At 28.2% G+C, this 14,534-nt stretch overlaps 1 protein-coding gene across 1 annotated transcript; it reads right to left on the bottom strand.

Moving 5' to 3' along the window:
• Window positions 1-9,819: 9,819 nt before the first annotated feature.
• On the bottom strand, window positions 9,820-11,548 carry LOC107627972 (uncharacterized). The gene is made up of 3 exons (XM_016330778.3): window positions 11,186-11,548; window positions 10,802-10,962; window positions 9,820-10,703 (listed from the first exon to the last, which is right to left on the bottom strand). The coding sequence occupies exons 1-3, from the start codon at window positions 11,545-11,547 to the stop codon at window positions 10,006-10,008; spliced, it is 1,221 nt and encodes a 406-aa protein (XP_016186264.3). The 5' UTR covers window position 11,548; the 3' UTR covers window positions 9,820-10,005.
• Window positions 11,549-14,534: the final 2,986 nt, after the last annotated feature.

The following is a 14,534-nucleotide window of genomic DNA, read 5'->3' as shown; positions in this document are numbered from 1 at the left end:
TCTCAGGTATCTCTAAGTCCCAATACTCTCTAGACCTGTTTTGCTCCCTTTGCTGACTTTGGCATCGGAGTGTCTTTGCAGGTACCACCCCCCTCACCTCTCACGAACAGGTCGGACGGAGCCCGTGGATCGTCAATCCACCTACAAGCCTCCTCTCTCATACGTTTGGGCCAACCAATACCGTCCAGCCCATTAATCTCCGGTTACCCACCGTAACAGAACCCAAAACTTTTAAGTGAGAAAAAAATTATGCCATGGGGTTCGCATCTTAATTTCTATTTGGTGCTAGGTTGTGGTTTTTTTTTTTTAAAAAAAAAGGACTAGACCCACAATTTTTTAGGTGAATATTGAAAAATTATATGTTGCCAATGAACCTTGGCTCTAATGGCATTTCTTTTCCTTCCCGCCTCAAAGGTCTAGGGTTCAAACACTAGAGAATGCAATTGAAGAAAAAATGTGATAAAATGTGTGAGGAGTGTGTGGGTGTGTTGTGTATTTAAGATTGGGAGTTGTCCAATTCATTGGGGTACTTAGAATTAAGAGTTGTCCAATCCACCGACCAAAAAAAAATTATATATTACTTGAGTTATAACTCATTGGCTAGAATTATGGTTTTTTTTTTAAAAAAAAAAAAAAAAGGTATAATATCCTTATTTACTAGAATGTAATGATCACAATTAGTCATTGTGTATTGTATTTTTAAGATATTATCCATTTTTTATCCATTTTTTTAATCTCAATTGATTCTATATAAAAGGAATAAAAAATATAAAAATCTTATATATTATGATACTTTGCCATCCGTCAGTTCTTTTTTTTTTTATACGGAGCTTTCTATTTTTTTTAATCATATCAACAAAATTAGTATCTACTTTCATTTTTTTTAGGGTACACCTTTGAATCGGTCTATAAAAAAGATTTCCAATTTTTTTTCTAACAACTTTTTATTTTCAAATTGGAAAAGATTTTTGTTATTTTTAGTTTATGTATAGTTCTATCTATCTATAGAATTATTTGGACTCTTATAAATAAAAAAAAGTAGTTACTCATTATTTAAAATGACAGTACAATAGTGTCAAAATTAAACTTAGTTTAATAATCTATATCTATACAATGGACTTGTTTATTTTCATCATCACTACAAAATGCTTACAAAGTTATTTGAAAAAAGCAAAGTTAAAGGGAAAAAAAATTTATTAATTAATTATGATGTAATAAGAAAAAGAAAAAGTACAAAAATTAGTGATCATAACAAGTTTAATCACCCGTGCCATGCACGTGATAAGATTGAAATTATAATTTTAAGTTGTTATGTTAAATTTTATTTTAATTATAATAATTTAATTAATAAAAGAATAACTTGTATGCGTTGTTTTTCTTTTCTTAATATAGTGTTAATTGTATTAACTATAAAATAGTTATTTAATCTATTTTTTTTTCAATAAATCAGGCATATATACTCAATATGACCATAAATAATCTAGTAATACTTAAATCTACCAACAAAGTTTTATATGTTAGTTTACTGTGAAGTAAGAAAATATCAAAATCAGCTCAAAATTAAGAACAATTAACCCGTGCCATGCCATGCACGTGATAAGATTAAAATTATAATTTTAAATTATTTTGTTAAGATTAATTTAAATTATAATAATTTGATTAATAAAAATATAATATGTTATGATTTATTTATTTTTTCTTAATCTAGTGTTAAATATATTAATTCTAAAATAATTATTAATTGGTTTTAGTAATCTACTTTCATCAATAAATCAAACATACATACTCAATGTGACCATAAATAACTTAATAATACTTAGACCCACCAACAAATTTTTATATGTTGTTTTATTGTCAAGTAAGAACATATCAAAATTAACTCAAAATAAATAATAAATTATTAGAGAATTATAATGCACAAAATTCTCTAATAAACAATAAATAATTTAAATCTACTAAAAAATAACTCAACACTTTTCTTTGATGCCTGCAAAACATATACTTAAAATAATATTATATCAATGTTAGCATACAGTTTTACAATCATCGACCGTATTTACTATACATGACTCCTTCTTAAAAGTTATTCTACACACGTGTGCAGTCGGAAGATAAATTACTGGACTTTATTTTTCTAAATTATTATAATTATGTATTATTCATTAAATGCTAATTGTAATATTGTAATAAAATTATAATAAAGATATTTTTCTAAAATAATTTAGAAGAGAGAACAGTACTTTCATTTTGGAGGAAAAATGAATTCATGAGGAATTGTACCTCACTTTTATTAGTTGATAATGTATTAAATATTGATTTTATATAATTATAATAAAAATATTTCTCTAAATTAGTATAATCATGCATTATTCGTTAAATGTTAATTGTAATATAATTATAATAAATATATTTTTCTAAAATAAATTTAGAAAAGAAAATAATGATTTCATTTTAGAGAAAAAATGAATTCATGAGAAATTAACACCTCACTTTTATTAGTTGGAGAAAAAATCCAGTTTTAGTATATTTTGTCATTATTATACATTTTTCTCTAATCACATATCCACAGTTTTCTTTTCTTTGTTTCAACATTTTGACCTAGGTTTAACTTCTCGTAGTTCTCACTTCTTAGTTATTCTATTAGATGTAGTTGATAACTATTAAAATTCTTCGATTAATATAGGAGAAAAATATATTATTATATGATAGAATTAATATGAGTATATTTTATTATTAAATAAATAAAGTTAATATAAAATAATATTATACATAAAAAAGCAAAAAAAAAAAATTAAATAGCAAAAGTGATAAAAATATTATTTTTATAATTTTGTTTTGTCATTTTTATGTATAGAAGATTAGAAAATAGTAAATTTTTAACTAAATTAATTTATATTTGTTGTATTCAATTTAAATAAGTAATAAAGTATCTTATTTTAATTTATTTCTTATATTTATATATCATAAAAATTAAATCAAATAATTAATATACCTAATTTTAAATTGTGTGATACTTAAATATCTATTCAAATCAATTAGTTGATATAATTAATTCATCATAATGAATTATCTTTAATGAGTTAAACAAAATAAAGTAGAAGCATGTTATATTGATTCTATCATTAAAGGTAAAAATTCGATTTTTATATAATAGAATAGATAGAATCTACTTAATATACTAAAACTGGGTTTTCCCCCAGCTACTAAAGGTGACGTGTCGATCTCTCATGCTTCCGTTTTCCCTCCAAAACAAATAAATTTTTTTTTCTATTCTAAATTATTTTATTGTAATTATATTATAATTAATACTAAATGAATAATATATAATTATACTAATTTAGCAACATATCTTCCTTATAATTATATCAAATCAATATTTAATGCACTATTAAATTACTTATCAATTATCAATTAAAAATACTTTTAATAATTTTAATGATAATAATAATATCAATAATAGTAATAATAATAATAAAAAATCTTTGTTACTCGATTCACATATATCAAATAATTTTTCTAAATTATTTTATAAAAAAATCTTTAATATAATTATATTGTAATTAATATTTAATAAATAATATATAATTATACTAATTTAGAAACATATCTTCATTATAATTGTATCAAATCAAAATTTAATGCATTATTAAAAAATTACCTTAATAATAGGTAATTTACATATTTATTTTGTTTTACTAAAGTCTATATATAGTATTTTCCTGTGGTACATGAATCTAAATTTGAAAACATATATTTTATTAGTGGCAAGTTGTTAACCCATTTATATTGATAATAATAATAACTTTATTAGAATAAATATCAAATTCTATTCCTAATATAAAAATATATAATTTAATTCCTTCCATCTTCATTTTACCACTATAAAAGACCATGTATATTAGAAGAAAATATCATTCGTTTACTAATAAATCTTTCATTTGATAGCTTTTACAACAATTCTTTTTCTTCCTATGAAACGTAGTTGCAAGAAGGCAACTATCGTGGACACAAACTACCACACTCTCCAACTTTCGTGCTCATCATTTGGAGCTATATAAGATATGTTATCTATGAAGTATTTATAGACCATGGTGTTATCATGTATGCATAAATAAAAAATATTTCGTATTTAAATTTAAGTCATTTACCTATTTGTAGTATATTGTAGTGTGAAATTACTTTCAATATGTGTTGTGTAACGATATTATTATGTTCTAATTTAAACTTTTACTTTAGAACTGTATTATGATTTTATCTCATCGTTTTTTTTAGATATCAAGTTGACGTATTTTTATTTATTATTATTATTGAAATGGATGTGATATGAAATGTACCAAAAAAAAAAACTCTCACATTCAATTTATTTTATTGTAGTCTTCTATCTATTCTATTTATTTTTATTTTCTTCTTATTCATTTTATTTTCTTTTTAAATGTTATATAATTTATTATAATTTATACCAATCTATCTACTTAATATACTAAAATTGAATTTTTTTCCCAACTTATGATGGTGAGGTGTCATTTTCTCGTGAATCCATTTTCCCTCCAAAATGATTGCACTATTTCTCTCTTTCAAATTTATTTTTAAAAATTATCTTTAATTGATATAATTGTATTATAATTAATATTTAATCAATGATACATAATTATACTAATTTAAGATAATCTCTTTATTATAATTATACTAATCTCTTTTAAATTTATTTCAGAAAATTATCTTAATTATAATTATATAACAATATTATACTTAGTATTTAATGAATAATTTATAATTATACTAATTTAAAAAAATATCTCTACTATAATTATATAAAATCAATAATTAATGCATTATTAACCTAATTATCAATCAGAAATATTTGTAACTATTTTAATTATATTGATATAATTCAATTTTTTATTCATTATCCTAAAATTTTATTAGTGACAAATTATTTTCTTAATGGTGACCTATACATTAATAATAATAATAATAATAATAATAATAATAATAATAATATAGAAAATAATATTTTAGGAAAATATAAATTGGTTATTAATAATGATAATTATATGATTAATTTTTAGTAATCATTAAATATATTTAATATAAATAACTAAGTTTAATTAGTTAACAAATGAAAGGAAATATTATTACACGATTGATTGTAGAAGTAACAATATATATATATAAGATGGAATGGAGGAACTTAGTTAATCGTGTAATAATATTTCCTTTCATTTGTTAACTAATTAAACTTAGTTATTTATATTAAATATATTTAATGATTACTAAAAATTAATCATATAATTATCATTATTAATAACCAATTTATATTTTCCTAAAATATTATTTTCTATATTATTATTATTATTATTATTATTATTATTATTAATGTATAGGTCACCATTAAGAAAATAATTTGTCACTAATAAAATTTTAGGATAATGAATAAAAAATTGAATTATATCAATATAATTAAAATAGTTACAAATATTTCTGATTGATAATTAGGTTAATAATGCATTAATTATTGATTTTATATAATTATAGTAGAGATATTTTTTTAAATTAGTATAATTATAAATTATTCATTAAATACTAAGTATAATATTGTTATATAATTATAATTAAGATAATTTTCTGAAATAAATTTAAAAGAGATTAGTATAATTATAATAAAGAGATTATCTTAAATTAGTATAATTATGTATCATTGATTAAATATTAATTATAATACAATTATATCAATTAAAGATAATTTTTAAAAATAAATTTGAAAGAGAGAAATAGTGCAATCATTTTGGAGGGAAAATGGATTCACGAGAAAATGACACCTCACCATCATAAGTTGGGAAAAAAATTCAATTTTAGTATATTAAGTAGATAGATTGGTATAAATTATAATAAATTATATAACATTTAAAAAGAAAATAAAATGAATAAGAAGAAAATAAAAATAAATAGAATAGATAGAAGACTACAATAAAATAAATTGAATGTGAGAGTTTTTTTTTTTGGTACATTTCATATCACATCCATTTCAATAATAATAATAAATAAAAATACGTCAACTTGATATCTAAAAAAAACGATGAGATAAAATCATAATACAGTTCTAAAGTAAAAGTTTAAATTAGAACATAATAATATCGTTACACAACACATATTGAAAGTAATTTCACACTACAATATACTACAAACAGGTAAATGACTTAAATTTAAATACGAAATATTTTTTATTTATGCATACATGATAACACCATGGTCTATAAATACTTCATAGATAACATATCTTATATAGCTCCAAATGATGAGCACGAAAGTTGGAGAGTGTGGTAGTTTGTGTCCACGATAGTTGCCTTCTTGCAACTACGTTTCATAAGAAGAAAAAGAATTGTTGTAAAAGCTATCAAATGAAAGATTTATTAGTAAACGAATGATATTTTCTTCTAATATACATGGTCTTTTATAGTGGTAAAATGAAGATGGAAGGAATTAAATTATATATTTTTATATTAGGAATAGAATTTGATATTTATTCTAATAAAGTTATTATTATTATCAATATAAATGGGTTAACAACTTGCCACTAATAAAATATATGTTTTCAAATTTAGATTCATGTACCACAGGAAAATACTATATATAGACTTTAGTAAAACAAAATAAATATGTAAATTACCTATTATTAAGGTAATTTTTTAATAATGCATTAAATTTTGATTTGATACAATTATAATGAAGATATGTTTCTAAATTAGTATAATTATATATTATTTATTAAATATTAATTACAATATAATTATATTAAAGATTTTTTTATAAAATAATTTAGAAAAATTATTTGATATATGTGAATCGAGTAACAAAGATTTTTTATTATTATTATTACTATTATTGATATTATTATTATCATTAAAATTATTAAAAGTATTTTTAATTGATAATTGATAAGTAATTTAATAGTGCATTAAATATTGATTTGATATAATTATAAGGAAGATATGTTGCTAAATTAGTATAATTATATATTATTCATTTAGTATTAATTATAATATAATTACAATAAAATAATTTAGAATAGAAAAAAAATTTATTCGTTTTGGAGGGAAAACGGAAGCATGAGAGATCGACACGTCACCTTTAGTAGCTGGGGGAAAACCCAGTTTTAGTATATTAAGTAGATAAGGCATTCAAGTTACCCTCCGATTTATTAGAAACAAAAATCGAACCCTCCAATTTATGAATTTTTTTTTTTTAAAATTACAACAAACAAATCGGACCATTCGATTTGATATTAAAAAAAATTTTAAAAACCAACTTACAAAGTGGTCCAATTACTGATTCCCATATCAAAATAAAAACATATACACCACCAATAAATTGAATTGCACATATTTATCTTCCATAATAAAAATTTTTAGCCCTATCAATTGAATAGTTTAATGAAATCAATAGAACGTTATCATAAGTTTGAAAGACAACAGTTCCAGAACTAGCAATGTTCACATTTCCTTTTCAACCAAGATATATAGTGCGCCAAAACAAAAGTCCATAATTTGTATCATTTTAATTGTATTATAGCTAGGGTATTCCATTATACCTAATTCTTAACGCCGTTAAAATGGATCAAATCCATCAGACCTGTTTGTTTGTCCATTTTTATATGGATAGATTTTACCTCTAAAATTAAGCCCGTTTAAATTTCGGATTAAACGAGCTAAGTCCGATTAACCCGCAAAAATGACGGATTAAACGGACTAGCTGTAAAATCCCTACAATACCCTTATTTCCCTTTTTTTTTCAAACCAAACCCTAACCCTCTTCTAACATACTCACTCACCTCTCACTGCCGCACACACACTCCCCCACACCCTCTTCCTCACAGCACACACCCACGAGCTGAGAAAAGAAAAAAAAAAAAAGAAAGATGGAGATCGAGAGAGTGAAGGAGAGGAGGAGGGAGAGGGTTACTGCACCGGTGTCGCGCCTCACCGTATCCAACTTGCCGTCACGCCGCCACCGTACCCGTCTCGCGCAACCGCATTCAGCTCGCTGTCGCGCTGCCTTGCCGTCGTTGCCGCCGAAGAAATCGCCGTTGGAGGGAGACCTTGTCGTTGCAGCGGAAAGCGCAGAGTACGAAGAGAGGGTGAGAGAGCTACAAGATGGAGGGAAGGAGGGTGGCAGTCGTGAGAGGAGGTGATGATGGAGGTTTCTGCTGTTGCCGTCGCTGGAACTTACCGCTGGTGCACTAGAGCTACTTCATCCTCTAACTTGCTCCACCGTGGCTGACCCCTGGCCTCCCTGTTTTCGTTGGAGTTACTGATGCCACTGCTGGAGGAGAAGATCTAATGACACTACTGTTTTGCTTCACCAGTGTAGCTCTTATTGTTGCCGGAAAACATGCTACAACTTCCAAACTTGCCGGCAACACTGTCTTGCCACTGTTCTGGTCTAGTTTCTTCCCTTGATCTGTTCCAATTTCACCTTATCTCTGCCGCCATTTCGTTTCTCTGTCTTGCTTTTATTCTGATTTATTTTTGGCCTCTATTCTGTTTTGGATTTTCAGAACTATATTTGTATTTGTCTTTCATTCGATTTGAATCTACTGCCTTTGGCTGGTGTTGTGGCCATTGTTGCTATCGTAAGAATTGAAGTTGCTGCACTGTCCCAGTTCAAGTTTCGCGCTCTTTCGTACCCTTTTAATTTGGCACCTGAGTTCGGCCTCTTCGGTCCCTTAGGACCATGTTGTGAGTAGATCTTACATTTATAATTGTTTGATTGTACATCTATAATTATTTTGACCAATAACTAGTATGATCTTTGAACTATACTCACTATATTTGCCTTGAATGGTTTTAAATTGATTAGTATAATTGATTTATTTAAATAATTCGTTTTCATGAAGTTTATACTTTCAGAACTATACATGAGACTATATATTTTTTAGGAAGTTTTGTATTATTCTAAAATGTTCAATTTTACTTGAAAATATATTTTTGAAGCATTGAAGTATTTGTTAGTACTCACTTTAAATATTGTGAAATATGTTTGAAATTTCTTATGATAAAAAAAAAGTATGATTGGAAAGATTTCTGATGAGAAAGTATAACATGATTTGATTTGATTTGATTTGATTCGATATCTTATATATTTGAAAGATCAAGGATTTGTTGTATTTGAAATTATATGTTTTGAATTGGTTTGGGAGGCTCCTATTAGAAAACCGTAGTTAACGGCGGTTATGACGTTAACTTAGATGCATCTAACTCAGACTCCAGCTAGCAGGGGTGTTGCTAGCCTAACGTGTAGGTCACACGTTAGATCTGTTATTCTGTTAGGACACACGAGAGGAAAGGGCTACCCTTAGAGGTGGAGCCACGCAAGTGTGGATTATTTGATTTGATTTCTGTATGAGAACTCCCTTATTGATTCACATATTCGTATAAATTATTATTTTCTAACTAAAATTATTTTTATGATAATGTTTATATGGTCTCATGTGGATTATAGATATATTGTCTAGTCACTGAGTTGCAAAACTCACCCTTTTTTTAAAAAAAATATTTTTAAGGAACAAATACTTGAATGTGTGAGCCTTCCATTCAAGAGTAATGATCTGCAATTGGTACTTCATTTTTGTTGAGTTCTTAGACGTCATATGCTCCATATGTCACAGGCAGGATTCATCCATATTTACTTATTTTACCTTTTATTAAAAATATGTAATTATTCATTTTAAAAACTGTAAATTTATTTAAAAATATTTGTAATTTTCTTATTTAATTTATATTTGAGTCTGATAGGCTTGTTATGGAACTGTTTCCTTGAGCGCCGGTCATGGTTCATTTTGGGCTGTGACACTAGCCCACGGACTAAACAGGTACTAGATAATAGAATTATTATAAAGTCCTAGAGACATTAGTGTTCTGGATTTTCCAGAATGATAGAGATCTAGATAGTAAGCAGAAAACAAAAAGATATTTATATATAATATATAATCTTAATCTAAATAAGGGTTTAGGGTATTATTCCAGATCCTAATTGATCATCCAAATCTCTTGCTACAAAACGTTCTTCAGCCTTTGCCAATTCTTCCTTTGTTGTTTCAAGATCAGCATCTATAGCAATTGCCTCTGCTTTCAGGATCTTAGCTTTTTCTTCTAAATTAACCACATTAGCCTTAAGCTTTTCCACCTTGGCTGCATTCTCAAAATAGCTCAAAGCAGATTTAACGTGTGGCTCCAACCAACTCAAATCATCAAATCTAATCTCAGCTTCATCCCATAAATCTTGTAACTCCTTACAAGCATCATCACTCTTCATGTCCTTCACTTTCTTAGTCTTTAGAAAATGCAAGAGTTTCCCTAATGTTGTGAATGAAAGTTGATTGAACCTTTGGCTCCTTTTTCTCTTTCTATGGCTTTCAATAAGAGAAGGGTACTTTGAACATGATTTCTCTAGTAGTTTAACATAGTCTTCCTCCATTTTGCATAGTCCCCTGAAATCCAAAAATAAAGCTGTGGACTTCATAACTGAACATGGGTGATTTTGATCATGATCAAGTCCTAAATCATTGACAGAAACCTCAGCAACAACAATGCACGTGTCCTTTACAAGAAACCCGTTTTTGGGGTCAGAAACCATGCCTGAAAGTACTCTCAAGGAAACAACAGCAACTCCTTTTTTGAGCTGATGAATATTGATATTCTCACTCTCTGTCAAAATCACAAATCATAGGTCAAAATAAAGTTTTTGCATATATAAATGTCACATGCAATGAATATAGTTTATCCATCAAAGAATATAATGATACCATTTATTATTGTGGATTTGCCTTGAAGCTGATCAACTAAAGAGAGCTTGAAGTTAAGAGATCTCCATCCAACAGGAACATTATCAATGTCCCCAGCATACAATCGATCTACCAATAAGACTCGTAAATAAATGTTGGGGATACCTGAAATAGCCATCTGCCTAAAAGAATCCAAAGGTAACAGAATTTATATAATTAAGTACACATGCAAAATCACTCATATTGTAAGCAGTTAAAGTTTTCAACTTGGTGGAGTCAAGGTCCAGAATATTTTTGACAAATCCAAAACATTAGAAACAAAATAAAATGAAATAAAAAGTTAAAAGTAATATTTTGAAAGAATGAGAAATGCTTTGAAGAAAAGGTATCGTTGTAAGTACATACCAGGAATAGGGGCCGACGAAGAAGGTGTGGGAGTAGTAGTGATTGAAGAACTTACTAGAGAAGTTGTTAATGGTCCATGTGAACTTGCCGGTTGTTAAAACCTTTACTTCTGGTTGCTCCTTTTCCATTCTCCTTTTTCTTCTTCTGCACCTTTCTGAGTTCTGCATCTGCTTCAGAAAGCTCAAGCTTGCCCAACAATGTGCGTGTCTTCTCAATTCTGAAATGAAGATAGGCGAGTCAAAGTGAGTCTCATCTTCCATATCTCGGTGACACGTGGCCAACCAACCAAAAATCAGACGGTGATTGTTGACCACCAGAAATCTGATTGTACAATTTCCATTTCCTCCAAGACACGCCACCATATGCTTGTATTACTTTTTTTTTTTTAAGTTATTTTTTCAAATATTATACTTTTATACACATTTATTTTCTTAGGTTGGGAGGAACTATAGAGAGAGAGAGGGGATGAAAAATGTGATATAAAGCATGTATAATAACATTATAATATTACAATATAACGAGGGTTAATTAATAACAAGATATATTATACTATCTTAGAGTATTTGGCATGCTAGTTCATCATTCATATATCTAATTACAAAACCTTCTCCCTCTTTCACTAAAATCCTCAGCAACAATTCTGCACGTGTAACACAAGAAACACTTAACTACAAATTGATTAATGAAATTGTTAGTTTAATGAAACCAATACAAAGTTATCATAAGTTAATGCCATTTAAAAAAATTAATTAATTACAGAAGATCATTTTGAATGATAACATCACAAGAAACTATCAAATAGCAATGCAAGTTTGGCGTAATTTCATTAGAAAACAAACATTAGAAGCTAGAAATTAATAGGCACACCCTTGAAATCTATTAACTCTCTACCACTGATAAAACAATGTACCAAAGAGAATGTTTTATTCACTAATAGCCTAATAGGCATTCTCTTTGCTACATTGTTTAATAGGTATGGTGGTTGCAATTGAATAATTAACTCCTACTTTTATATTTTGAGTGCTTTAATTTTTATTATAATCATGTTTAGGAGGATATTGTTATAGAGTAAATCCCATAGTGGTCTCCGAGATTGACGTCATGCACCAAAATCGTCTCTGAAATTTTAATTACACCAATTACGTCTCTGAGATTAAAAAAATTGCACCATAGTAGTCTCTGACTCGTTTTCTGTTAACGACGCGCTGACGTGGTTTGATGACGTGGACATTTGGTGACATGTGTCACCTCATGGTTTAGCCACGTGTCACAATGCTATTTTGCCATGTGTTAGATATGCCACATGTCGCAATGCTATTTGTCCACGTGTCATCCACTATATCATCTTACATGTGCACCAAATTGGTCCCTTATTTTGCATCAAATGACTCATTTTAGTCCCTGAAATTGAATGTCATGCACCAAATTAGTTCTTTCATTAGTTTTTTCTCATTTTTTTTTATAAATTTAAAATTCTCATTATATATTTGAATACACTAATTTTAATTTTATATTTTCACAAGTTTTTTAAATACAAGTGTTTTTATATAATATTTTTAAAATATTAGTTTTAATTATACAATTTTTTCTATAATATTTTATTAAAAAAATTATGTGACATATTGATATTGATTTAATAAAGAGTGTAAGTTAAGAGTATAATAATTAATACATTTTTTTTAATATTTAACACTTTAATAAATATTTTAGGAATACTTGATAAGACACTTATTAATTAATATAAATTCATTATTCCCATCCATTTTAAGAATATCCGATTTTCCATATAATTAACTTCTCACTAAATTAATAAGATAGATTTATACTGTCGATTATAATAATTCATTTTATCTATAACTTAGGCCTAGTTTGGGTAAACAACTTAATTAAGTTACTGTTGAAAAAATAGCTTAAACAATAAATGCTTATATTAAAAGTAACTTATAAATAAGTTATTTTGTATTTGGTTTTTTAGTTCTAAAAGTGTTTATTTTAAGAAAAAAGTGATAAAAAAAATTTATTATGAGAGAATTCATTTTTTTAACTTCTCTCTAAGCACTAAAATAATTTTTTAGAAAGTTGAAATTTGATTTTGAAAATTGTACCAGACATTAATACTATACATTTTCATAAATTAAAAGTTAAAAAAGTCACTTATGAACCTATCCGAACAGGCCCTTAGTTAGGCGACTTTTTCATATATTACACTATTAATCAATATAAGTACTTATTGTAACAATGACTTAGGGGTGTGCAAAAAAACTGGTTTCACTGAACTGAATTGAAACTGAACTAAAACTGTTTTAAATAAAGCAGTTTTTTTAAATAAAAAACTGAACTGAAACCATAGTTTTTATGAAAACTAGTTTATTAAAAACCAGTTTTTATGGTTCAGATTAGTTTTAAACCAAATTAAAACTGGTTTTATTTAAACTCTAAAATTAGTTTTTACATACTCTCTCTCTCTCTCTCCTTTCACTTTCTCTCTCCCCTTCCTCTCTCTCTCCTCTTTCTCCCCCCTCTTTCCCTTCTCTCTCCTCTTTCTCCCCCCTCTCTCCCTTCTCTCTCTCTTTCCCCCTCCTCTCTATCTCTCTCCTCTTTGTCTCCCTCCTCTCTCTCCTCTCTCTCTCCATCCTCTCTCTCTCCTCTCTCCTCTCTCCTCTCTTTCTCTCTCTCTCTCTCTCTCTCTCTCTCTTTCCTCTTTTTTCCTCTCCTCTCTCTCTCCTCTCCCTCCTCTCTATCTCTCTCCTCTTTGTCTCCCTCTCTTCTCTCCTCTCTCTCTCTCTCTCTCTCTCTCTCCTCTTTTTTCCTCTCCTCTCTCTCTCCTCTCCCTTCTCTCTCTCTCTCTCTCTCCTTTGCCTCTCTCTCCCTCTCCCTTTCCGTCTCTCTTCCTCTCTCTCTCTCCTCTTTTTTCCCCCTCTCTCCCTTCTCTCTCTCTTTCCCCCCTCTCTCTCTCCTCTTTGTCTCCCTCCTCTCTCTCTCCATTCTCTCTATCTCTCTATCTCTCTCTCTCTGTCTCTCTTCCTATCTCTCTCTCCCTTCTCTCTCTCCTTTCCATCTCTTTCTCTCCCTCTCCCTTCCCGTCTCTCTTCCTCTCTCTCTCCTCCTCTTTCTCCCTCTCCTCTCTCTCCCTCTCTCTTCCCCTTTCTTTCTCTCTCTCTCTCTCCTTTCCCTCCTCTCCCACTTTTTCCTAATTCCTTCCTCTCTCTCTCTCGTCCCTTCTCTCTTCTTCTTCTTCTTCTCTCTCTCTCTCTCTCCCTCCTTTTCATCGCTCTCCCCTTTTTTCTCTCTCTCTCTGCTCTCCCTCCTCTCTCTCTCCCCCTCTTTCTTCCTCTCTCTCTCTCTCCTT

The sequence above is a fragment of the Arachis ipaensis genome, chromosome B2, assembly GCF_059453495.1.
Source record: "Arachis ipaensis isolate K30076 ecotype BB chromosome B2, ASM5945349v1, whole genome shotgun sequence".
NCBI lineage: Eukaryota > Viridiplantae > Streptophyta > Magnoliopsida > Fabales > Fabaceae > Arachis > Arachis ipaensis.
Note: the sequence above shows the minus strand (reverse complement) of the source record. Positions and strands in the feature narration are given on the sequence as shown.

Excerpts from the sequence above, each read along its gene's own strand:
- LOC107627972 (XM_016330778.3), bottom strand. The coding sequence starts at position 11,547 with ATGGTGGCGTGTCTTGGAGGAAATGGAAATTGTACAATCAGATTTCTG. Across the intron at positions 10,963-11,185 it reads TTCGTCGGCCCCTATTCCTG|GCAGATGGCTATTTCAGGTA; the intron begins GTATGTACTTAC and ends GGATTCTTTTAG. Across the intron at positions 10,704-10,801 it reads CAAATCCACAATAATAAATG|AGAGTGAGAATATCAATATT; the intron begins GTATCATTATAT and ends TGATTTTGACAG.